At 38.0% G+C, this 23,846-nt stretch overlaps 1 protein-coding gene across 4 annotated transcripts in view; it reads left to right on the forward strand.

The window, feature by feature from the left end:
* The first annotated feature begins 473 nt into the window (after nucleotides 1-473).
* KLF7 (KLF transcription factor 7) overlaps nucleotides 474-23,846 on the forward strand; it is a 103,108-nt gene continuing 79,735 nt past the window's right edge. For 2 of the 4 annotated variants that reach the window (XR_007951691.1, XM_051983685.1), the window contains exon 1: nucleotides 477-3,210. Coding sequence is in view for 3 of the 4 variants with exons in the window: in XM_051983685.1 (XP_051839645.1) it covers nucleotides 3,109-3,210 (102 nt within the window). In the remaining variant the exon portion in view is untranslated. Of the gene's footprint in view, nucleotides 3,211-23,846 lie in introns of all 4 variants that reach the window. The other 2 variants (XM_051983687.1, XM_051983686.1) reach the window with 2 other exon arrangements.

Consider the following 23,846-nt stretch of genomic DNA (forward strand, 5'->3'; position numbering starts at 1 on the left):
TTACAAGACAGATCTCTCTTGAATCCTAAACAGAGGGGTTTATTATTGCAAATGACAGATGGATCCTATTAGAACAATGTCTTATTTCTAAGAACAATGTTCTTTTCTACAATTTGTTGGAACAAAATTGCTTTCTAATACATGAATTTCTTTTAAAGGGAGTACTATTTCTATAACATATAGGGAAATAGACTTTACAAGTTACAACTGTGTGTATCTTTTAGACTGTATGTAGTCTAACCTTATAATAATGGAGAGTTTTCACAGTGGGAGTTTCTTCGCATGAGACAATTACAGGGCTAGCCTCCCCCCAATATAGATAAGATAGATTTATGCATAGACACAATTCCAATTCCAGTGCTTACCGTTTAACTTCACCTAGAAAATCACTGATTTAACTTTTTAATAGTTTGAAATCAAGCCAGAAATAGCCAGAGCAGAGAGAGAGAGAGAGAGAGAGAGAGAGAGAGAGAGAGAGAGAGAGAGCGCTAAGATGGAGATGTTCTTCTTATTAACGGTAAAAAGGGGAAAGAGTCTTCTCTGTGAATTTGCACACAATTTGAAATCATTCCGAAAGTGGAAGTAGCATTCTGTTCAGCTGACAATGCAATTTGGGGAACTTAAACTGCAATCGCCATTTAAGAATTAATAACTGATTGGCCAACTATAACAGTGTATACATATATATATATACACACACACACACACACATATACATATATATCATGCCAGATTCCCCCATTCCACCATATAGATATCAGAATGAAGATAAATAAATAATATATTTGTATATATCCATAAGTATACAATATGATGCACATGTAGACATGTATGTAAATGTACATGTAGACACATCACATATATTTGCATTCATTTTAATGACCCTTAATGTTTTTCTGCTTTGCCAGGTTATATGATTATTATGTATGTGTATGTATCTATATGCATATGTATCTAGGTATTCAAAAACTGTAAGATAGTATACATAAATGCATGCATATATGTATTATTTGTAAGGAAATAGCCCTCAGAATGCATACATATGCGTGTATATACACATGAATAATGTATATACACGCACATCTGCAACGGCTTATATGATGCCCAATATTCCCCAAATCTTGCTTTTTCACTAAGCATTGCTTGCACAAAGCACTCTCCAGATCCACGCGGAAACCACATGGTGTATCTACATCATTTTAAAACTCTCAGGCAAGCTGCCTACTGCAACATGGCTCACATGCTCATTCTGAACTCCTATCTACTGTTTATAACAAATCCATCGGGCAAAATCACTCCCTTTCAATCAGTCTGGGCATCCGATTTTTAAAAAATTATAAAAGCTACGGACCCTCCCCCTCTACCATTTAGGATCAGAAGCGGGGGAAGGGAGTAGGATAGGGGTGGTCGGTGGCGTAGGTGGAAGTGTTTCCATCCTGGGTGGGAGGCTGGGAGCAGAGCCAAAGACAGCCTTCCTTACAGGACAGGTCTAAGCAGCGCCTCCTCCTTTGTTCTTTCTCCCTCTGATGCTGCATCTGCTTTTCTATTCTCCAGCCCCGGCCGCCTGTGGGAAATTTGCTGGTTTGCTTTTTTTTTTTTTTTTTTTTTTTAAACTAAGTTGGATTCTTCTCCTTTTCGGTTCCATCTTGTTCCCCTAGCCGATACCGCCGGTTCTCCCGACACCCCCTCCAGCTCCTCCCCCGGGAGAGGTGGGGGCGGGGGCGTGGGCGTGACTGGTCGAAGTGAGGGGCTCTTCACCTAGGTAGCCTAGCCTAGATCTGTACTGCCCCGGAGTCTAGGGGTGCGCGCCAGGATTTTTCTGCTCAAAATGGTGAATAGAGACGAGACTGATCCTCCTCTGTCCCAGTCCATCCCAATCCGGGGATGCGGAAGAATGGGGCTCCCTGGGGGCTGAGTTCCTCTCTGGACCTCTCGTAGTCTGGGCCGTTGTCCCCCCTCACCCCGGGAAGAGGAAGGTGGATTGCAAAAGCGAAACTTGGGCAAAACGGCGACCGCCTCTCCAGCTCACGCACTTTGGGGGTGCCCAGCTCTCTCGGCCGGCCCGGTTTTGCATTCCACTCCAGACCACCCGAACTCCATCGTGTGTGTGTGTGTGTGTGTGTGAGTGCGCGCGCGCGCGCGTGTGTGTGTTGCCCTGCTTCACAGATTCACCGTGTGTCCCACTCCCGCCCCATCCTTCTCTCCCTCTCTCCCTTTCTCCCTCTCTCCCTCTCTCCCACTCTCCCTCTCCCAGGCCTCAGCACGGCCGGCCGGCTCTGGCCCCTTATATAGCTCTCTAAAAATAGCTCGCCTTACACCGCCTTGTAAGGCAGAAGGGAGATCAGGCTTGCTCCAATCCCCAGACCCCTTGGCTGCCAAGCTCCGCCCCAGGTCCCGTCTCTCTGCCCCCGATTGGTCCTCAGTGACTTCATGAGCCCCCCCCTTCGTTTACCTTACATGGTCACACGTTGCCTTAATGGACGCTTTCTTCCAAGATCCCACGACTGCGCGGAGAGGCGTGAGGAGGGAGGGAGATTGGGGAGGGGGAAGAGGAGCAGCAGCAGGAGAAGGAGGAGGGGAAAGAAAGGGAGGGGGGGGAGGACTACAAACTAGCAGGGATGGGGTGGGGGGTGGGGAGGGAAGGGGGGGGAAGCGATCGCGAGAAAAAAAAAATGCAACCTCCCAAAATAAAGAGCAAAGATTGCATTAGGAGCGAACAGCAATGCAGAAATAGATGGCAGCTTCGTGTCAGTGAGTTTGCATCCCCCTTCCTGGTCCACGAGCTGGAGTGATTAGAGCCCTGGAAGGGAATTATTGCATTTACTACAGTGGAGAAGTACCCCTTTCCTGGCAGCCGTTTCCACTGTACATGTTGGATGCCTCTCTCCATCCTCTTTCACTCTCTCTTCTCTCATCTCCTCTCTCCCTTTCTCCTCCGCATTGAATTTTTTTTAAGTGTGACTGAAACGAAACAAAAAAAACCAAAAGGGACCCTGGATTTATGCCTTTTTTGGGGGGTGAGACAAACAAACAAATAGACAAACAAACAAACAAAACTGTGGAAGGGGGAGGGTTTCTCCTCCTGCTTTGCCCAGCAGCAGCAGCAGCATGGACGTGTTGGCTAGTTATAGTATATTCCAGGAGCTGCAACTTGTCCACGACACCGGCTACTTCTCAGCTTTGCCATCCCTGGAGGAGAACTGGCAGCAGGTGAATGATTTAAATTACTTGTGTAAATCTTGTAGCGGCGAGACGCTGGGGCTGCGTTGGTGCGGGCTTTGGGGTTTTTAAGGGTTGTTTTTTTTTTTTTTTTTAAGATTTTTATTTCCTTTCCTTTCCTTTCCTTTTTTTTTTTTTTTTTTTTTTTTTTGCGTGTGTGTGTATGTGTGTTTGTTGTTTAAAATGTTTCCTGAAACATACATACTCTAACCTTAACCCCTTTCCCCCTCCCCCTCCCCTCTACCCCCCCATTTGCCAAACAGAGCAGTCGGGTCAGAGCTGTCTGTATTCAATCATAAACACACATCCTTACACTCCTAGCCTTGCAGACCATTCCGTTGTAGAGATCCGCTTAACTTCTCGGTTTAGGGTTGGGATGGTTGATTTGATAGCGATATATCTATAGAGATATGTGCATGTATTGGATTATAGATATTACTTATCCCTGCTTAGTAACTTGTCAGGTTGATCGCTTTCAGCTGATTTTGACAACTGGCAGGTGGTAGAAAAGGGATCGGAGAGGTATTTTCAGCTAATTAGTATGTGTCTATAAAACAAACAATAAAAAGCTTCATTCCGGCGTATTGAAAGGGTGGACAAGGAGAAAGCAGAGAACCAGTAACAAAAGACACTAAGCAATATCCATGAGTGGGACACGAAAGTGCATTTGTTTTAGATTTATAATGTATTTTCAGCTTCCGCCCCCATGGAGTCAAATGCCTTTAGAAGAGAAGTGGGGGGGGGGGGGAGCAACCTAGTCCCCTTCAGCTACTGTTTGTTGTTCTCATTCCTGAGAACCCTTTGGTTCATGCTGGCAGCCACACATCGCTTAGAAAGGGGTGTGGTGTGTTTTTTGTGTGTTTTATTTTATCTTATTTAGAATAGGAGCTTTGAGAAACTGATACGATGCTCGAGGAGACCCCAGCCACCAGGTTTTCAGGTGGTCTGGAGGAGGGAAAAGTGGGGTTGATTTCTAGTTTTCCTTAGACCATTCAGGACTACAGTACAATCCAAGTCTGTGAGAAGCAGATAAAGAAATTGTCAGTAGAAAGTGTGGATAGCTAAAAAACCCTGGTTCTGCCGGGCTCCAACCCTTCTGAGATTATGAAGATGGGGGTGGGGGCATCTTTCAGGGAAGTCTATGATCCTGGCTCAATGTGCACTATTTCCCTCAACATGCGTGTGAGTAGAGGTCAGCATATTCAAGAATAGGATCCGCATTTTTTTCCTGTTGACAATATTAACTTGTAGTCTCTTCTCAAGAATCCACTTTGCCATTGGTAATAGACGTGAGAGGAACAGCATGTGGCTGCTAGGGTAACTTCGAAGCTCTATGACAGCAGCTTGTTAAGACTAATGAACTGCTGGATTTCCTCTTTGCAGGGATACAGAGCAGTATTTGCCAGCATTAAGCTGATGTGGAAGTTACTTCTCTACTAAGTGAGCTTTTTGCACAAGGAGCATGTATGGGAACGATTCTCTTTGATTGTACCATTGTTACCTAGTTCAGCAGTGATTAGACAGTAGGAGCTTTCCTCAAGGTTTTGGCCTCCCTTCTCTCTGTGCGTATCAGTGTACCCACATATATGCATGCCAGTGTGACTATTCTGTCAGATATATTTTATTTTACCTCTCTGTGACAGTAATGAATATGTTTTCACATATTATTAAGGTTTAATTTATAACTGGCTGTCATAAGACATTTATTAAATGCATTTTCTCCCTCTGTCATTAATAATATCTGGTTTAAAAAAGACTCATTCCCTCCCCCCCCATTTTTAAAAAATTTTCCAACAAGCTAATTAAATTGAAAAACATATTATAATCTCACAATTAAAAAAAAAAAAGGAAAGCTTTTATTCCACCAGATTAGTAATGTTGAACCAGTTGTATATTAACCACAGTCTAGACAAGTTCAAGGGAAGGCAATCTCGATCATCTACCAGCATGTCTATATATGATTTGTTGGTGCAGTCCTATGGAAGGAAAGTGAGTTGTATTTGTTACAGCATCGCATGATGATTAATCGTGCAACTTTGTTGTATTTGAAGTTTTCATAGTAATAATGTTGGAGCCCAAGGCAGTTTCTGAGTAAAGCCTGCTTCTTTCACTCTTTAGTAGCTAGCAGCCTTACAGTGTGTGAAAACAAACAATCCAAACATACTTGGCTTGACTGTGTGATGAAAAGTATTAGATCCATTGTTCCTCATAGTCACTCCTTCCCTCCTCCTCTTTGCCCTCCCCACCAATGTCTCTTAATTGGGTTTCTGATAACAGGAAGCAGACTCTCCTCTAATTTTGATACAAACCCTGAACCCCTAACTTTTTTTACCTCTTTACCAGGGTACTGTAAGCACATGGTTGGAAGCCAGAGTTAGATTTAACTTGTGGGAGAGTGCTTATAATAAACAAAGCATCATTCTCCTAGTATTTCGGTTTTGTGCCTTGCAGGCTCAACTAAGTCATATAAATGTGGCTCTAACCTATAAAGGGGTACTTATACTACTGATTTTAGTGTATATTGCATTTTAAGGTTTGCAGTTTTTGTCCCCTGTATTATGATGCCCATTTTATTAATTTTTCTCATATATTACATATGAAGAATTCCAAAGTTTATATTTCTTCTATTATTATTTCTATTACAAATGAGCTAACTCAAGACTATAAAAAGGTATCCTTTAGGATACTGATATAGGATTTGAACTCAGGTCTCTTGATTCCAGATCATAGAAGATACAACCTTAAACTCCTTTAGCTTTTCATATTGTCTGGTCTTTTGCCTTTTTGCTTCTTAATGAAATGTACCAAAGGCAGTTGCACGGAACTGTTGAGCCCAGATAACCATTTAGGTTTTGAAATTTTGAATACTGATTGCTCAGAAGAGCTCAAAGGTATTACTAAATACTGACAATAGCACCATTGCTCTCCACCCCATTCTCTTTTTGGGGAAAAAAACAAGAAAAACTCTTTTGCTATTATTTGCAAAGAAAGCTGGGCAAGAGGAAGCTTCCTTGTGACATGAGGTGGGCTGTTAAATGGTAAAATTTAGAGGTGAAATGGAGGTAATTATTAGATGGTATTCTCACTCAGATACTAAGAAAGGTAACTAGTCTTAAAGAAAACCTAAACCAAAGGAGGAAATCCAAATAATTGGATTTAATTTCAAGAGAAAATAGGCCAGAATAGCTCTGTATTTGAGGGTTGAATCTGGACTCTTGTTATCTCCATATTTTGTTTCATGCTGATAATATGGAGTGATTTTTCTGCTTAATCGTTAGTGATTAACATCAATGTGTTAACATTGTCTCAACATCAATGATGAACATGTACAACATCAAGGATAAGAATTTTGACACTGGCTTTTCAGGCAAGGGAGTCTGCCATGAAGGGATCCAAATCAAGAAAACATTATCTAGACTTTCCTGTAATTTAAAATAAAAATGAATCCTCCACTTTAGCTATTAGCCATTCCTAGTCTCGGCACACTTAGGATCGCAGCCCAAGTAACAGCATCTCTCTCCGTCATGTAACGGTAAATTACACTGTGCACATGTGGTCTATTATTTTGTGGAATTTAGCTGACACACAACTCTTAAGGTCCCCAAAGTAGGTTTCTGAAAACTTGCAAGAAAATTTCCAATAACTCTCCGAAAAAGCGGGGGAAAGGCAAAGGTAGGGAGAGTGCTGGTGTGGATTTGAGGGTCCTGTTCCAGTTTTTGGAAAGAAAGTAGCAAGATCTTTCATCTTCCTTGTCAGTAGGGATAGTGACTTTTCTGGACCTAGCCTCCACTTCCAATTTGAAAACTGATTTATAGTTTTAGCTTATGGGGGGCACTTCTTTCAGAGATTTTTCCCCCCAAAGCTAAAAATCTGAACACTAAGATTTATCCTTGGTCTATCTGTATTGTTTCATTGTGGAAGGAGAAGCAGAGGAAAGGACATAATAATGTTCTGTAAGTCCTATATGAAACCAGTTTTGCTTCATGCCATCAGGAGCATGGCATGTTTATTTGAAAACCATTTTGAAATTCTGTTAGTTGTTAATGCTGATTCATAATTGGCAGATGGGGTCAGTTTCAGGCCTCTTTTCTACTTGGAGAAAATTTTCCACTGCTACTGGAAACAAATAAATAAATCAGAGCATTCCTTTCCCCTTCCCCCATGCTTCATTGTTTTAGACTAATGGCATACTTGGCTACTGTAAGAACTAAAGCATCCTAATAATATTGCAGTTTCATCTTAGTTCCAGCCACCCTGAAACACTTTTTAGAAGGGCCTCTGGTACAAGGTGTCTCCAGGGGACAACCTGCAGAAATGGTTGCCTTCCAAGAACAGTCTGTAGAGAAAGAGACTTGATTTGGCTTTTGAGCCATGCTTCTTCTTGCCCTACACAGCAAGGAAAGCTGCCTTCTCTGGGCCCTAAAAGCCAAGTACTGTCACAAAAAAGGACAAAGCAAGCTCAAGTCTCCCCATCTTCAGTTTTGTCTTGGTCCCCAATTTGTAAAAAAAACAAAAAAACAAAAAACTAACTAACCCTTTTTTATGAATTATAATTCTTGGCAACAGCATTGGCTGGGTGAATTTGTAGACACAAAGGAGCCTTGCAAACCACACTGAAATCATAAAATATCTAGTGCTTGTTTTGTGTGTGATTCGTGTGGTCTTTAGATACAGTAAATGTATCTCTTCATTTGAAGCAGAGTGGCTATATCTTTTTTTAAAAAATAGAAATATCTCTCTTACCTAGATTTCTCTTTTTAAAAATATATCTGTGTTAGTAATGAGTCCTTGGTCATAGGAGAGGATTTAGTATTTGATCTTTTTAAAAATTAGCAGATGTATCAAAATTCTCTTTTATTAGAAGGAATCTACAAAATCAGAGTGTCTGTACTATTGTTCAGTCTAGATTTCCCTTTCGGTGTTTTATAATGAGGTGAACTGTTTGCTTTAAAGATGCTATAGTAGCCAAACTTTTGGGGGAATAATGAGAAGGATTATTAGGTTGTTAAGAAAAGTGCATATGGAAGAAAATTCTCACTTTTGGTAATTAATAATTGGGAGACATTGTTCCCATCTTTATTGTCAGGAGAAAGAAGATACCATCCTTTTGACTTTTTTTTTTTATCCTAGAGGAGAGGGTGACATTGGGGTTCCATCCATTTAAAAGACAGAGAAGAAGATGTAGTATGACAGCTTTACTCTGAAATGATTTATATGTGTATGTCAGGGGCCTTAGGCATTCAAGTGTAAGATTGTTATGTTGTTGTTGTTATTGTTATTATTATCATTATCAATTCCCTGCTTAGACCATATCTTTGAATCAAAGGGAACTTTTAGTAGTAGCTCTGGCTTCTCTGTCTCCAGATCCCTTCTTATCCAGAGAATTGAATTGTCATTCTACATTTTAAACTCTCTGTATACCTGGGAAATAGTCATTACTGAGTCCTCCTTCAGTCTCCTTCCACTGTTAACTTATATCTCCTGCTGGAGAGAAACGAGTTCATTCTATTCTGTTTGTCCTAGTTGGTATATACTGACATCTTTAACTTCCTTTATAGCAAAGGTAGTCACTAAATGACCCCTGCCTTAATTTTACTCATTAAGGATGATCTTTCTTTCTTTCTTTCTCTTTTTCTTTCTTTCTCTTTTTCTTTCTTTCTTTCTTTCTTTCTTTCTTTCTTTCTTTCTTTCTTTCTTTCTTTCTTTCTTTCTTTCTTTCTTTCTTTCTTTCTTTCTTTCTTTCTTTCTTTCTTTCTTCCTATCTTCCTTCCTTCCTTCCTTCCTTCCTTCTTCCTTCCTTCCTTCCTTCTTCTTCTTCTTCTTCTTCTTCTTCTTCTTCTTCTTCTTCTTCTTCTTCTTCTTCTTCTTCTTCTTCTTCTTCTTCTTCTTCTTCTTCTTCTTCTTCTTCTTCTTCTTCTTCTTCTTCTTCTTCTTCTTCTTTTCTTTTCTCTTCTTCTTCTTCCTTCCTTCTTTTCTTCTTTCTCCTTCTTCTCCTCCTTCTGTTCATTTTCTTTCTCCTTCTTCATGTAAGTTTTTGTTTTAGGGTGTACTATTCTGATGCAAACTGTTTTGGTGCTTTTATTATAATTTTGCTTATTGTATGTGTATGTGTGTGTGTATGTGTGTGTAGATAGTTAGGGCAGGAGTTTGCTGAAAATTTAGGACAGCTCCTCATCTTAAATAGCTTTGATTTGGAATGGGATTTATTTCATCTCTATACACTTCTGCTTTCTTTCCAGAATTCATCAGTGCCTTTGCTTCAATTAAGCTTGATAGAGTTGGTAGTCAGACAGGAGGAATTCTTCCTTCTTATAGTCTATAACTATTAAGCTTATGTTAGATTTGGGGAGGGAAGATGGTCGCTGCAGCTAATCTTTTTTTCATCCTGCTATATTCACACATATTGTCATTAGGGTAGATGTTCATCCTTGAAAACACACATACTCACTTGAGAAGAATTCCTTGTGAACTTCACAACATTGGTCTTCTTAAAAGGTACACTCAGGATAGAAATTCACTGCTAATGTAAGCTTTTTAATCAAGGTATATGTGATCCAGTGTTCTTGCTTCCTGTTTGGGGGCCTGTTTATCCACAGGATTGCCTTCATAGAATGTGGGTTCTTCTTGCTTTGTGTGTGTGTGTGTGTGTGTGTGTGTGTGTGTGTGTGTATGTGTGTGTCCTAAGAACTTTACCCTGTTGGGGATTTTAATCTATTCAGATTTCTGAATGGCAGTCCACTATGTATGGATGCTATAACTATTGGTCAGTGATAAAGATTGGTCTCTTGATTAAATATCAAAACCCTGGATGCAGCTGTGGTTTGTATGGTGATAATTTTGCCTGTTTGATGTGATAAAGATATCTTTTAATACTTGTTTAAAAATATTCTTGCTTTATGTTGAAATCAGGGAATCTTTAAGGCTAGTATTTGACACCAATTAATTATTGAATGAAAACTGTTCTACCTGCAATATAATTGGTGTCTAGATATGGTTACAAAGTATTGCAGCTTAGTCAGGTCTGCAACAGATTAGCCATGGGGCATTGCAGGTGCAGTTTCTAATAGGCACCTTTCAAGATCTCCTTAGAATAGTTAAAGCTGGTAAGAGTGTTACAAATATTCATACATAGTATGATTTGTACATTGTATAATCTCCTTGGCCACACCAGACCAGGAAATAGCCCTCATTCAGAAGTGGTTAGAGCTGGCAATTTGCCTGCCATCTGTCACTAAATATACAGGATTTGTCAAAAATCCCTTTGTAGTATGTTGAGAGTCAAGTCCTTGTACATAAGGAGTCTGACTTGGAAGCCAAAGGTAGGAGAATCAATAGAATTTTGAATATGGAAGGGACCTTACTATAATTTAACCACCTCATTTGCCAGATGAAGAAACTGAGTTCCAGAGAAAGGAAGTACCTTTATTAAGGTCATGATAGCTAATCAGTGGAAGAGTAAGATCTAGAACCTAGGTGTTCCCAGTTCCCAGATCAAAGTCCACTTTTTTACATGGAATAAGATTCAGAATTGCTCTTAATTCTTCTTGGTTTTTTTTTATTTTTATTTTTCATTTAAAGGAGGTGATTTCCTTGATGTTTAATATAAAGATGCAAAAAATTCTTGGGAATTAGTTACATAATTAAAAAAAATTTATGTTACCTAGAAGAATAGACAGGTCTAGTACAGTAAGTAATCACCACTATGTGAGTAATATGGAATTGTGTATGGGGGAGAAATACTTGGAAATGTGGGTGGGGGAGAATTTGGGTTGGGGGTGGTTCTGGATAGAAGATAGAGCTGGTGTTTCACATAGAAAGCTTCAATCCAGAAAATGCTTTGTCTTTGACCTGCTTGCAGCAGAGCTTGCAGCTCTAATGGAAATCCACGTGCCAGTTCATGAAAACCTTTTGTGAAGTGTTTCTAAACTCATGAGTAGGTTGGAGGAGTGGCAAGGCTCTGCTGTTTAAATGTTTAAAATGGAGGGGGGAGAATCTAACCCCCCAATTTCACTATATTTTGCAGCAATCAACAAAGAAGAGAAAGCTCCAGCTCTCTTTGTTAATAAGACAATTTTAGGGGTTGGAAATGATGCAGTATTGGTTCACAGTAGTCATTTATCCCTTGGGAGAAGAGTAGTTAGTTTCCTGGATTTAGGTGACAGAACAGTTCTCTATTTCCTGTCCCTTCCTCCTTTTTCCAGATTTGTTAGGATCAATAAGATGCAAAGAAATCCTTACAATGGGATTTTGTCTAAATGTAAAAAGAGTGAAAAGAGGTGAACATTTTTGCAGGTATTTATCTTATACAAGAGATCTTGTGAATAACTTGCTGTTTAGAATAAGGGAGCTTCTGAAGGGTCCAAGGGCCTTTGACTTAGCCCATTGGTTAAAATTGGATATTTTTGGGTAGTATTAAATCCAAATAGTATTAAATCAGTTTTTTGTTTTGCTTTCACCCAGAAGAGTTAAAGGTAGATCTCTTTGTCCCCTATTTCGTAATAAGGGTGCCCAGAGGTTTGCTTAACCTGATCAAATTCCATTTCTGGTACCCATGTGTTGTTCGGAATTGCATTCCTATCCTGACTTGGTTCAGATAATTCATTCTTTGGGCACTCAGCCCTGGTTTTTCATGTTCCCAAGACTGCTTTGAGGTTTTAAAGTAATGGACTTCTATACAGATATTTGTCAGATGGTGGCTGATCTGCATCTCCATATTCCTTTAAGCTGTACTCATTTGAAAGCAGGCTGAGCTTGAAGAAGTTTTCCTTCTAATATAAAGAAAACAAAGCCACTGAGGGGGACTTAAAATGGGGCTATTTTCAGATAAAATAGGTTCAGACATTGAAGAAAATTTTGGAATATTTTTTCCCCTTCTTCTTTTTTCTTAACTGATGCTGGCTATCCAAACACGTAGGATCATAGATTTAGATATAGGTGGAAGAGACATTGAAAATCTTCTGATCCAAATCCTTCACATTACATCTGAAGAAACTGAGACCTAAAGAGATTAATTGAGTTGTCGATGGTTACAAAGATAGAAAGTGACAAAGTGAGGTCTGAGCTCCAGATCTAATGTCTCCCTTTCTGTATATATTTCTGTGTCTGCCTCTATCTTCTTGCCACTCTCCCTTTTTCTCCCACTTTGTTTTCTCTTTCCATCTCTCTTTGTCTCTTCCTCTCTTTCCCCCTTTTTAAGAGAATTTTTTTGTATGGTTGGCAAGGGAAAACATTATGAGGGAGTGCTTAATATTAAATAATGCTTTTTGGGAAGTTCACGAGAGCAATAAAAATTGCAATTATCCATGGCTAAATTATCCTACTGGGTATATTTCTTCACCAGTGACCTCTACTCTAATTGTAGGGAACTTTCACTCACCTTTCAGACCCTGGTTAACAGGGATTAAATAGAGAGTAGTCTTGGTATTGGCACCTAGTTTGAAGGATGGGTGATTGTGGATGGCATGGAAGGGAGTAGGAGCAGGGGCTTTTATTAAATCTTTTCAATGTCTGCTTTTTAATCTGTCGTCTTTGTTCCTATTTACAGTCCATAGCCACTGCCTTGAGTGATTTCTTTGTAATTCATCTGAGTAATATTGGTGTAACTGACTAAAACTAGATCATGGAATTTGCATTCTTAGGTTGGTATGATAACAAGAACTTTCATTTATATAGCACTTTACTACTTAGAAAGCACTTCCCTCACAACAGTCAAATTTTTGTTACCTCCCATTTTAAAGATATAAAAACTAAGGTGTCCTGAGATTGTTACTTGCCAAGTAACACATGTAAAAGCCAAAAATTGAACTCTTGTCCTTCAGATTCCAAATCTTGCATTCTTTCTACTATCTCAGATTGTCTACATATCTAACTCTTTAAGAATGCATATGAACTCTGGGGCAAGATCAGCCTGCTAGCTCAAAGCTTTGTTTTTGTTTGTTACTATGAGGGAATATTAAACATTCTTAGCATGCCCTTCTCCTGAAGGGCTCAGAAAGCTTCACTCAGTTCCTGTTCATTAACACGTCTTCCCTGTAATTAGGGAGGAGGAAGGAATTCCAGTGTTAACCTTTCACAGGTAACGAGATTGAGACAGAGGAAGAATAAATATATATATTTTTTAAGGTTATATAGCAGATTATAGGCAGAGCCAGTCCAATATAGAATTCAGCTTCTCAGCCCAATCATCTTTCTATCTGGAATATATATATATATATATATATATATATATATATATATATATATATATATATATATATATATATATATATATATATATATATATATATATATTCCATTGTTTAGGTACAGTGTGTGTGTGTAAAAGAGAGACAGAGACAGAGAGAAAGGGGTGGGTGGGAGTTAGTGCAATGTAATGTCTTGAGTACTTGATTTGGGATAGAAACTTCAGATTTAAATCTTGTCCCTGATACTTACTGGCAGTGTAGCCATGATCAGAACAGAAGATCAGGTCTAGTGCTAGAAAGGACTACATCTGATACAACCACTAAATGCTACCTAGTCTAACAATTTAACTTCTCTGGACCTTAGTTTCTTAATTTTTAAAATGAGGAGAGTGCTTGAAATATCTTGTGATATACAGGGTTGTTCAGAGTCTCAAATGTGACAATATATGTACAACATTTTGCCAACTTTAAAACACTATATATTTTGGTAATTCATGTATTATTATTGTCCAACTGTTGCTTCATCAAAAGGCGAAAATGACTGTGGGCTCTTTTTGGTTATGTCAGTAGATTCAAAGCTCTGATCATGTCTTACCAAGCTGGAAAATTTTCAGATACAGGCTTTGGGATTTCCTTTCATGAGGTCAGGCTCGAAAAGAAAATCTCACCCAGAGATTTTCATTACCTGACAATGAACTTTTTGGCTTCTGCAGTTCATGGTTCCATTGACTCAGGTGTGTTAGGAATACCCATGTTGATGAAATTATATCTCTTCAAGCAGATGGTACCATCATTGAAAAAATCTCAGAACCTCTTCTAACATGAGCAGTCTCATGAGACTGGAGGAGTTTCTGTGGCTCTGGGAGGGAGCAGATTGTTGGGGTGAGAGCATGACTTTATTATTTTCTTTATCACAGTAAACTGTGATGAAGTAACTTCTCATACTTTTATTGGGATCGGGAGGAGAACAGAAATGGTCTGTTGCCCCTGGAATCTCAGTCTGGATTTGATATCGGGCTTGGTCTACAGAAGGTACATTTCTGTTTCTTTTGAGCTTTAATGATTACTAACTCTATTTTTCCAATGTGAAAATGATTTCTTTCTTTTTTTTTTTCCTTTAGAGTCAGAATTAAGCATAGCTACTATAATGTAGTGCTGGTTACTACACCTGCTATTTCTGCCATACCTGATGACTGAGCTTATATTGGCTTATGAGAGTGAATAAGATTTTATGAGATCTATAAATATCTTGGATAGGATTTTTATTTCATTTTCCCCCCTTCAAATAAGACATAATGGAAGCACTCACATACACAAGGAATATTCTTTCCATGATAAAATGGGGAGTTCTAGAATTGGCCTCTGAAAAGCAATAATTTGATATGGTTTTTCATGTTTGGAGTGTATTGGGGGGGCGGGGAAGAAATACATACACTACCATAAAACCAAAAGATGATTTCCAGGTATTTAGGGCTGATCACACCACCTACTGAGAGATTTATTTTATGTTCTGAGATGCTGGTCCTGAAGTTGTACTTATTCCTTAGCTCAGTATGTTTTGTATTTTCATAGCTTTAGAGAAAATAAGAGAAGGAAAATCCCTGTTGCTTCAAGAAGGTTCCATGAAATATCCTTTCCCTTCCTTTGTCTGCTCTAGTTTCAAATGTCCCAAGAGAGTATGCTCTCATGCTTCCCTTGGATTAACTGACTCCTTCCCTGGGAAGATTTCTCATGCTAATGTATCTCATGGTTAACATTCCACCCCCCTACCACAACCCTCCCACCCCAGAATTTTAGTATTTTAAAAAATTCAGGCTTATTCCACTTCTTTCAGCCATTTTCAATATTAGGAGGCTTTTGTTCTTAACTTGTTACTTAAGCGGTTTATAGTTTGGAGCCCTGGATTTTTAACCCATACACACACACACACACACACACACACACACACACACTCGTGTGTATTCCCCCCTCCCCAGTTTTTTCTCAAAATCTGCATGATATTTTTAGAGTTTTATCAGCCATGCTTATAAAACAGTAGTAGTATGCCCTACATGATACATACAGTCAACAGTGTGATGAGAATGTTGTTCATCACTTTGGGCTAGATTTCCACCAGAAAGATTTTGTATAACTCAAAAACTTCAGGGTGTTTAGTTAATTTTGAGATTCTAACTTTACTTTCTATTGTCAAATTGAAGTTTAACAATCCCTAATCTCTCCTCATAAATTTGTCTAGACTATGACATCACATTGACTCATTTATTTTTTTTTCCAATTCAAGCCTTTATCAAGCAAATACTGTGTTCTAAAGGCAGTGTTAGGCTCCCATATACAAAGACAAAAAAGACAACAATTTCCACCCTCAAGAAAGCTTCCATTCTAGTGGGTCTTTAACTTTCACTTCTACCTTGTTTACTTTAAATTAAAAAAAAAAGCAAGGTAGCTGAGGAGCAACTTGGTAGAGTGGGATAGAGAGCTGATTTGTAAGTCAAATAGAGTTTAGTTCAGGTGCTGCATCTGACACACACTGATTGTGTGACTTTGAGTAAGTCATGTATCTCTCACTATTCTAGGTAACTCTTTAAAGACTATAAGTTTCAGAGAAGATATTAATCTGTACTGGTAGAGTTTCTTCACTTGGAAGTTCTCTATGTGAATGAAATTACAGTCCTTAAATGAGGAGGTGGTTTAATAGCCCAAGAATTGGGCTATTAAGGTTTTTTTTTTTTTTTAAATGGTTCTCAGTGTAGTGTAGTTGAAAGTATGGGCATATACCTCTGGTTGGCAGTTTGATATGGATTGCAGGTCTGATTCTATAACTAATTGAATTCAATAAAACATGGTAACTCTTCACTTTTTTTGCATAAAACTGTGCTTGCTAATTAATGCAGAAGACAATATTATGTAGTTTTCTGCTTACTTATAAATCTTTTGGGGGTGTAGAGAGGTGATATGGATGCAAAGTCCAACACCATTTTGTACAAAGATGCTACGTGATTTATACAGAAGGGAAAGACTGAAGGTGCTTTCTTGTAGGAGTGAATGTAGGCAGTTAGGTGTATCTTCAAAGAAATGTTGGCATCTGAGTAATAGGATTTAGACTGGAGATGCAATAGAAAGCCTACTTTGGGGGCAGGGGATTTGGGTTCTATGACAATTTCTATTTTTTTTTCTATGACAATTTCTATAAGCCATTTAATCTCCTTAGCCTCAGTTTTCTCACCTGTAATATGAACAGATTGGACTACTTGGCTTTTTAGTTTCCTTTCATCTCTATATCTATGATTATATTTCCCTTCCTGAAAGGGGGAAGGATATTCTAGGTAGTGAATAGGTGAGAAAGTATAAAAGCATGAGGAATTATCAGTGATGACTGGGTTGTGATTTTTGGCAAATTATTTAACTTCTGCCATGTCTCAGTTTGCTATCTGTAAAGTGAGAGTATTAGACTAAATGATCTTGAATTTCTTTCTCTGAGTTAGGACAATTATATTGTCTTTTGATATTTTATCTTATCAAAAGCTCTTGAAACTGGTTTGATTTCTCCAGTTAGCCCTAAGCCTCCATGATTTACTTTCCTGATTTCTCCTTCTCGAATGTCTTTGTCTGGGATTCATTTTTATGAAATAATTTCCAAATTGGATCTCACATTTTCCTAGTCATCCAGGCTCTGTTGTAGATCATAGAAATCTGGGATGGAAAAGACCATCTGGTTCATCCCCCTGCCTGGGCTGAGCAGTTGCTCTAATAATGTTCATTCCTTATTGGTATTTGCAACATTTTCCAATTTGGAATCAGACACTGAGTTTCCTTAGCAGGCAGTCTCTTCTTGGTCATAAGTGGGTGTTAAATGGGACAAGACCTAACAATAATCTCCCTAGTCTATTAGACATCTCTGCAACTAAAGAGAGGGCCAGTTGTCACTGTTCTTTCTGCCAGATTTTAGACCTTGTGACTGTGTCACTATTTGAGGATATGTGATAGAGGTGGGTGGGTAAAAGCAACTTCCTTTGTAGTCAAGTGTTTGCCCAGATAAAGGATATAACCTCTTCTGGGCTTCCTTCATTTGGTAGAAGAGAACTTTGTGCAGATTTTTACTAAGCTCTTTTCCATCTCTACAGATGCTTCATTTTTGAGGAGCTGTTTTACATGACTTAGTCTACAAGATAATATCTTAATGTGGGAAAACTTCAGGAACCTATAATTACTTTTTTTTTTTTTTTTGATATTCAAGACTCCTGTTTTCAGACCTTTGTCATGATGGTTTCTCAAACTTTCTCACTGATGCGTATTGCATTCATTTCCCAATATTCTTAGATTTCTATTCTCCATTAGGCATTTTGGTATTTTGTTTGTATTGGCTATCCATTATAAAGCTTACCAAACATTTATTAAGCATCTTCCCATACTGTTTATATAATATTGTACTTGGCACTGGTGAATATATAATGTTTATATAATATAAGGTCTCTGCCCTTCAGATGTTTGCAGTAGAAGAGAAAGAAGATGAACACAATATTTAATAGACACACAATTATATGGCTATAGCAAAGAATTAGATAACAAAGTGCTACATGATATTTAAGAAAGAAGGTGCTTATTGAGTAGATCAAGGAAGTCTTCTGGAAGAAGGTGGCATTTGAGAATGGGTTTTCAAAGATGAATAGGAATTTAACAGGGAGAGTCTTTAGACTTACTAGGTCGTCATTTTAGAGTTATTATCATTTTTTTTCCTCTTTTGGAAGTTAATCATTTAAAATACTTATTTGCTTTTGATGTTCCACTTGAGATGTTCAGGAAAGTTCATTGGACAATTCCTGAAATGTTAAAATTATTTGATTGTTGTCAGCATAATGGAAACATTTCCATTTCCAATAATGAACATATTTTCATTCTCTTTTTATATTTATAGCTGTCCAAAGTAATTCTTTCCTCTGTCTTGTGCATATTTTTAGTTTTTTTTTTTTAGTGATCATTTTACAATATGTTAAATTATAAGATGAAATAAACATTCTTTGTAGAAGAAAAGGGAAAAAAACCACAGGTTACTTATTTTCATGCCCAAATATGTCTCTTTGTTCCAATATTCAACTATTGTATCCTTGGTTCCTTTGTTTCTCTCCCCCACTCACAGAAGCTAAGAACAAAGGATCATAATATTTGGTTCCAAAAAGAACTTTAGGGATAATCTTGTCCACCCCTGTCATTTTGAAGTTGAGGAAACCGAGGTCCATTAAGGTCAAGTTTCATTTTAGATGTAGAGATAGGCAAGTCAATTTGATTTGGATCTTTATTTTTAAAGCCATTTTAAGACCTCCATAGATCCCAGTTCCCACAATTTTTAATTGCTTGAATTTCATTCTTCTTACGGGTTTTTATCCTAAGATTCATAGATATTATAGAACTATAGAATCTATAGATTATAGAAATATAAGATTCATAGACTTAAAATTGGAAAGGAACTTGGACATCATGTAGTCCAATTCCTTCATTTTACAGTTAAGAAGTTAGTTCAAAGTTCATATACTTAATTCTTTCTGGTTCATCTCAATGAAGTTGTCCCTTCAGCTTAGCACTGAAAAAATTTCAAATTATTTTTCCAAATGGAGGACTTTAATTAAGTTTTCTTTAGATCGTGTTTTATTTTTGGTTACTTAGAAATTGTCTTTAAGTAATTGGATTTTGTTAAAAATAATCTTTGTAGTGCCTCCTTATAAGGAATTAATTAGGAAATTTCTGTGATCAAACCTAATATTATCTACCAGCAGTGATGTAAAATATAAAATATAAATAGATTCCTTGCAGGGAACATTAACATTTTTGATGTTGTATTGTATTTTTATTTATTTTATTAAACAATACCCAATTACATTTTAATCTGGTTCAAGATACCCTTTGGAGTTTTCCAGACCCCATGTGCTGTGAGTTTGATACCTTTGACACCTAGTATCCAAAAATTCACAGTAATCGAAAAGGACCAAGGCTTTTGTTGTTGCTATAGTTGCTTTAGTCCCTTGGTATTTCTTTAGCTATAGAGGCCACACGTACAGCCCTTGATTTCTTAATATAGTGTTTTTCCTGGAATACCAAGGCCCCAAATCCTTGAACATGAGGTTTACAAGTGACTCCTCTGAAGCTGTTGCTGCTCAGAAATACCCTTTCTTCTTGCTGGAATGTTGGACTATGTTTTTGTGCTACCCAGGAAATCCGCCTTCCTCTGTATTGGAGATTGGACCTCAGAAACCTTCAGCATTCAGGTCATGTGATTCCCCTTTTTAGTGCTGCCATCTCTCAGATGGAATTTGTACCATTGCTTTTTTTTTAAGGCCAGGACCACAACATGGGGTCTAGGATATCTCCTGTTCATTTTCGAGAGAGCTCATTTCATTCCCATATGCTTCTGCCTCAAGGCAGCCATTAGTAGCTCTTGGAGGAGTGACAGTATTTGTTGAATTGAACTATTCATTTCTTGATGTTGAAGGTTTTATTAGAAAGCATAGGCTTTGTAAAAAAAAAAATCACATTTATAGTACTACTACATAGACAAAAGCTTTAGTTCAGACATAGGTCGAGTAAATTTTGGCTCCCATGTCCATTTATTCTTGTTTCCCTCTTTGTTTCTGGATCTTTCTGACCTGTAGTAACCAAAAGTAACAGTCCCTGTTGGTATGCTGTAAAGTTATGTATTAGTATTTATGGACCAGCAAAATAGAATGGGCAGCTTCTTGCTAAGCACATTTGGGCAAGCCTGGAGTGTAGGCACCAGAAGCTAATTTCCCCCATGCTAGTCTAACATCTCTGCTGAATCAAGGTAGTGATAAATGCTTAAAGAAATGGTCAAATACCCTAGGAGACAATACAACTGTGTTCAGACAAAATGGCAGATTTTCTGTTTTAAATTACCTTTCATTATTCTCTCTGGAGGATCCTAAACACATATCTCCATACACACAAACATATATACACATACCCACATATATGCACACACATATGCACACACCCATAGTCACCTAAGAACCTTGCATCATAGAAGAGAGCATGTACATCAATCTTTTGCTTATTTTTAGTAAATCAATATACCAAAGCAGGAGAGAGGTAGAGGCAGTAGTAATAATTATTAACTCATGCATTTACACACAGCATTTTACCCATTTACAAAGCTCATTGAAAAGCTTTGTGAAGTGAGTGGTGCAAATATTATTTCATTTTGTAAAATTCAGTTCAATTTTGCCATCATTTTTAAGCAGCTGGGCACTGTGATACACGCTAGAAATACAAACACACAAAAAAGAAACAATTTTTGCCCTTAAAAAACTTCCATTCTATCACAAAAGTACAATGTATACACAAATGTTTAAATGCAAAATATAGCCAGAGTGATTTAAAGGGTAAGAGATTTGGGTAAACTGAGGCTGAAAGAGGTTAAGAGATTTGGCTAATGATTATAAGGCTACTAAATTTGGGAATTAAGTAAGGCCTCTGCCTCAATTTCATGGTAGTAAGGAGTTCATAAGGAAAAGTCTCCGCTTTGTCATTAACTAAATAGAACAGATCTCATACTTTCAGTGATTCAGATCATAAGATTGTAGACTGTTAGCTGAGAGTGAATGAGGAAACTGAGACCCAGATAGTTTGAGACTTTTAAAAAATCATATAGGTATTGACAGATTTGGGATTAGAACTTGAGTACTCTGATTCCATTTCATTCTGCCTTGGTGCTTACTTTGAATTTTAAAAAATCATATTTTAGGAACTAAGACTTTAGATGGAAATCCTAAAAAGCTAGAGATAGGAAACTTCTAAAGCCAGATTTGCTAAAGGTTTGTACTTTCCTTAATTAGTATTCATACTACCCTCTACCTGGAATATCCATCTAAAGCACCAGTTTAGGCTTGTAGTGAGTGATTTGATAAGCACAGTGCTTGCAGCGATATGTAGAGAGGACCAGGATTATAATCTGGCACCATTACAAAGTTAGTCAATCCATTATTGCCATTGCTTCCACTTTTGCCCTCTTTCTCCAAGCTTCTAGGAAGAAATCCTAATAAGTTGTAAGGTGTTGAGTACCTGAGTTATTTTTCTTTTTGATTCTACTGCCCTGCTTACTGACAACTACATAGTAATTACTTACTGTATTCCTTAAATGGAATTGAATGTACTTGGCACCAGCGTCTCTGCCAGAGTTTCTTTGGAATTTGTTAGGCTATACCTCTGATTTTATGCTTCAGATGGAAATTTCAATCTAGAGCAGAAAATATGATCAAGTCAGGGACACATAGGCAGGTTGTGGTTCCCAGTTATTAGTCCTATACATGTTAAATATGTCACAGTACATCCTAGATACAATATATGTGTGCAGAACTGAACAGTTCTCTTGTTGCACAGGAAGAATTGGATTTAGAAGGTAGAAATAACCCAGGAAGAAAAACAAAAATGCAGTTCACAGTTATTTCCCAGTGTTCCTTCTCTGAGTATAGCTGATTCTGTTCATCATTAATCTATTGGAACTTAATTAGATCTCTTTGTCTAAGAAATCCACTTCCATCAGAATACATCTTCATACAGTATTGTTGTTGAAGTATATAATGATCTCCTGGTTCTGCTCATTTCACTCAGCATCAGTTCATGTAAGTCTCTCCAAGCCTCTCTGTAATCATCCTGCTGGTCATTTCTTACAGAACAATAATATTCTATAACATTCATATGCCACAATTTACCGAACCATTCTCCAATTGATGGGCATCTATTCATTTTCCAGTTTCTAGCCACTACAAAAAGGGCTGCCACAAACATTTTGGCACATACGGGTCCCTTTCCCTTCTTTAGTATTTTTTTGGGATATATAAACCTAATAGTAACACTGCTGGATAAAAGGGTATGCACAGTTTGATAACTTTTGGGGCATAATTCCAGATTGCTCTCCAGAATAGTTGGATTCGTTCACAACTCCACCAACAATGTATCAATGTCCCAGTTTTCCCGCATCCCCTCCAATGGAATTGCATTTCTTTATGTTGGAAAATTATGACATCTCTGTGTTTCTATTTACAAGAAACTTTGAAATTTTTTATATGCCACGAGGAATGGAATTTTCTGGCATGTATGTTTATAAAAAGGCACACTAAATACACACACACTCACACACTCACACACTCACACATATTTCCTTGTGGCATCCCATGGCATTTGCACACTTTGCCGAGCCTTGGTTTTAGTTTTCTCAATCAACTATGCAGTATGATTCCAACAATAAGACACTTGCTGCCATGAATTAGATCTCCATTAAATACATGGTTAGCCAAGCTTTGCCCTATAAGATTCGCAACCAGTTCTCAAAAGTAAACACATTTTTTATTTTAAGAGTACACAAACTATTTAAAAATAACTGTTTAAGAACTGACTTTAAAAGAAGCAATAGCTTTGATAAAGCTCTTGGGTTCCAAGTCCCTTTGGCTGAGTGATGCGATTTATTGCAGCCAATAGCTTTATTTGAAAACTCTGTTTTATTGCTAACAAAAAAAAACATACAATAAAAGCACTTTGAGACAGGCCTTAAGTTAAAACCATTGCAGACAGCTGACTTTGGAAACAGTGGGGGCAAGAGCTGCTGATGTTATTGTTGAACACATCTTTTCTAAGTGCTTTGTCAACAATAATTAGCTGCCATCTTTCCTTCCCTCCCTCCCTCCTTCTCTCTCTCCCTTCCTTCTTCTCTTCCTCTCTCTCTCTCTCTCTCTCTCTCTCTCTCTCTCTCTCTCTCTCTCTCTCTCTCTCTCTCTCCCTCTCTCCCTCTCTCCCTCTCTCCCTTTCCTTCCTCCCTCCCTCCTTTCCTTCCTTCCTCCCTCCCTCCCTTCCTTTCTTCCTTCCTTCCTTCCTTCTTTTCCTTCTTCCTTTCTTCCTTCCTTCCTTCCTTCCTTCTCTTTCTTCCTTCCTTCCTTCCTTCCTTCCTTCCTTCCTTCCTTCCTTCCTTCCTTCCTTCCTTCCTTCCTTCCTTCCTTCCTTCCTTCCTTCCTTCCTTCCTTCCTTCCTACCTTCCTTCCTACCTTTCTTCTTACCTTCCTTCTTTCCTTCCTACCTTCCTTCCTTCTATATAATAAGGGGGAGAGGGAATTGACCACAATGTCTCTGGCTACTTGAGTGAGAGTACGAGTTAATTTAGTGAAGGAAAAAAAGACTTTGGAGGCTATGAGTCCTGTAGAGGAAGAGAGAGTTTTCCACAAAAAAACATGAAGGCACCCTTTGTAGCCAAGAAGCAATCTGAAAGAACTCCTTCACCTTTTTTGGTGTATCATGGACTCATCTGAAATCTGGTGAAGTTTATGTATTGAAATATAAAAAAAAAATCTATTATATTGAAATACAGTTACCAAAGTATTAAAAGTTCCAACACCATTTGAAATCTGTGCACATGTTCTTTACCAGCCCTTGGACATCAAAGAAGGA

Source organism: Antechinus flavipes, chromosome 3 (assembly GCF_016432865.1).
Source record: "Antechinus flavipes isolate AdamAnt ecotype Samford, QLD, Australia chromosome 3, AdamAnt_v2, whole genome shotgun sequence".
In the NCBI taxonomy this organism is placed as follows: Eukaryota; Metazoa; Chordata; class Mammalia; order Dasyuromorphia; family Dasyuridae; genus Antechinus; species Antechinus flavipes.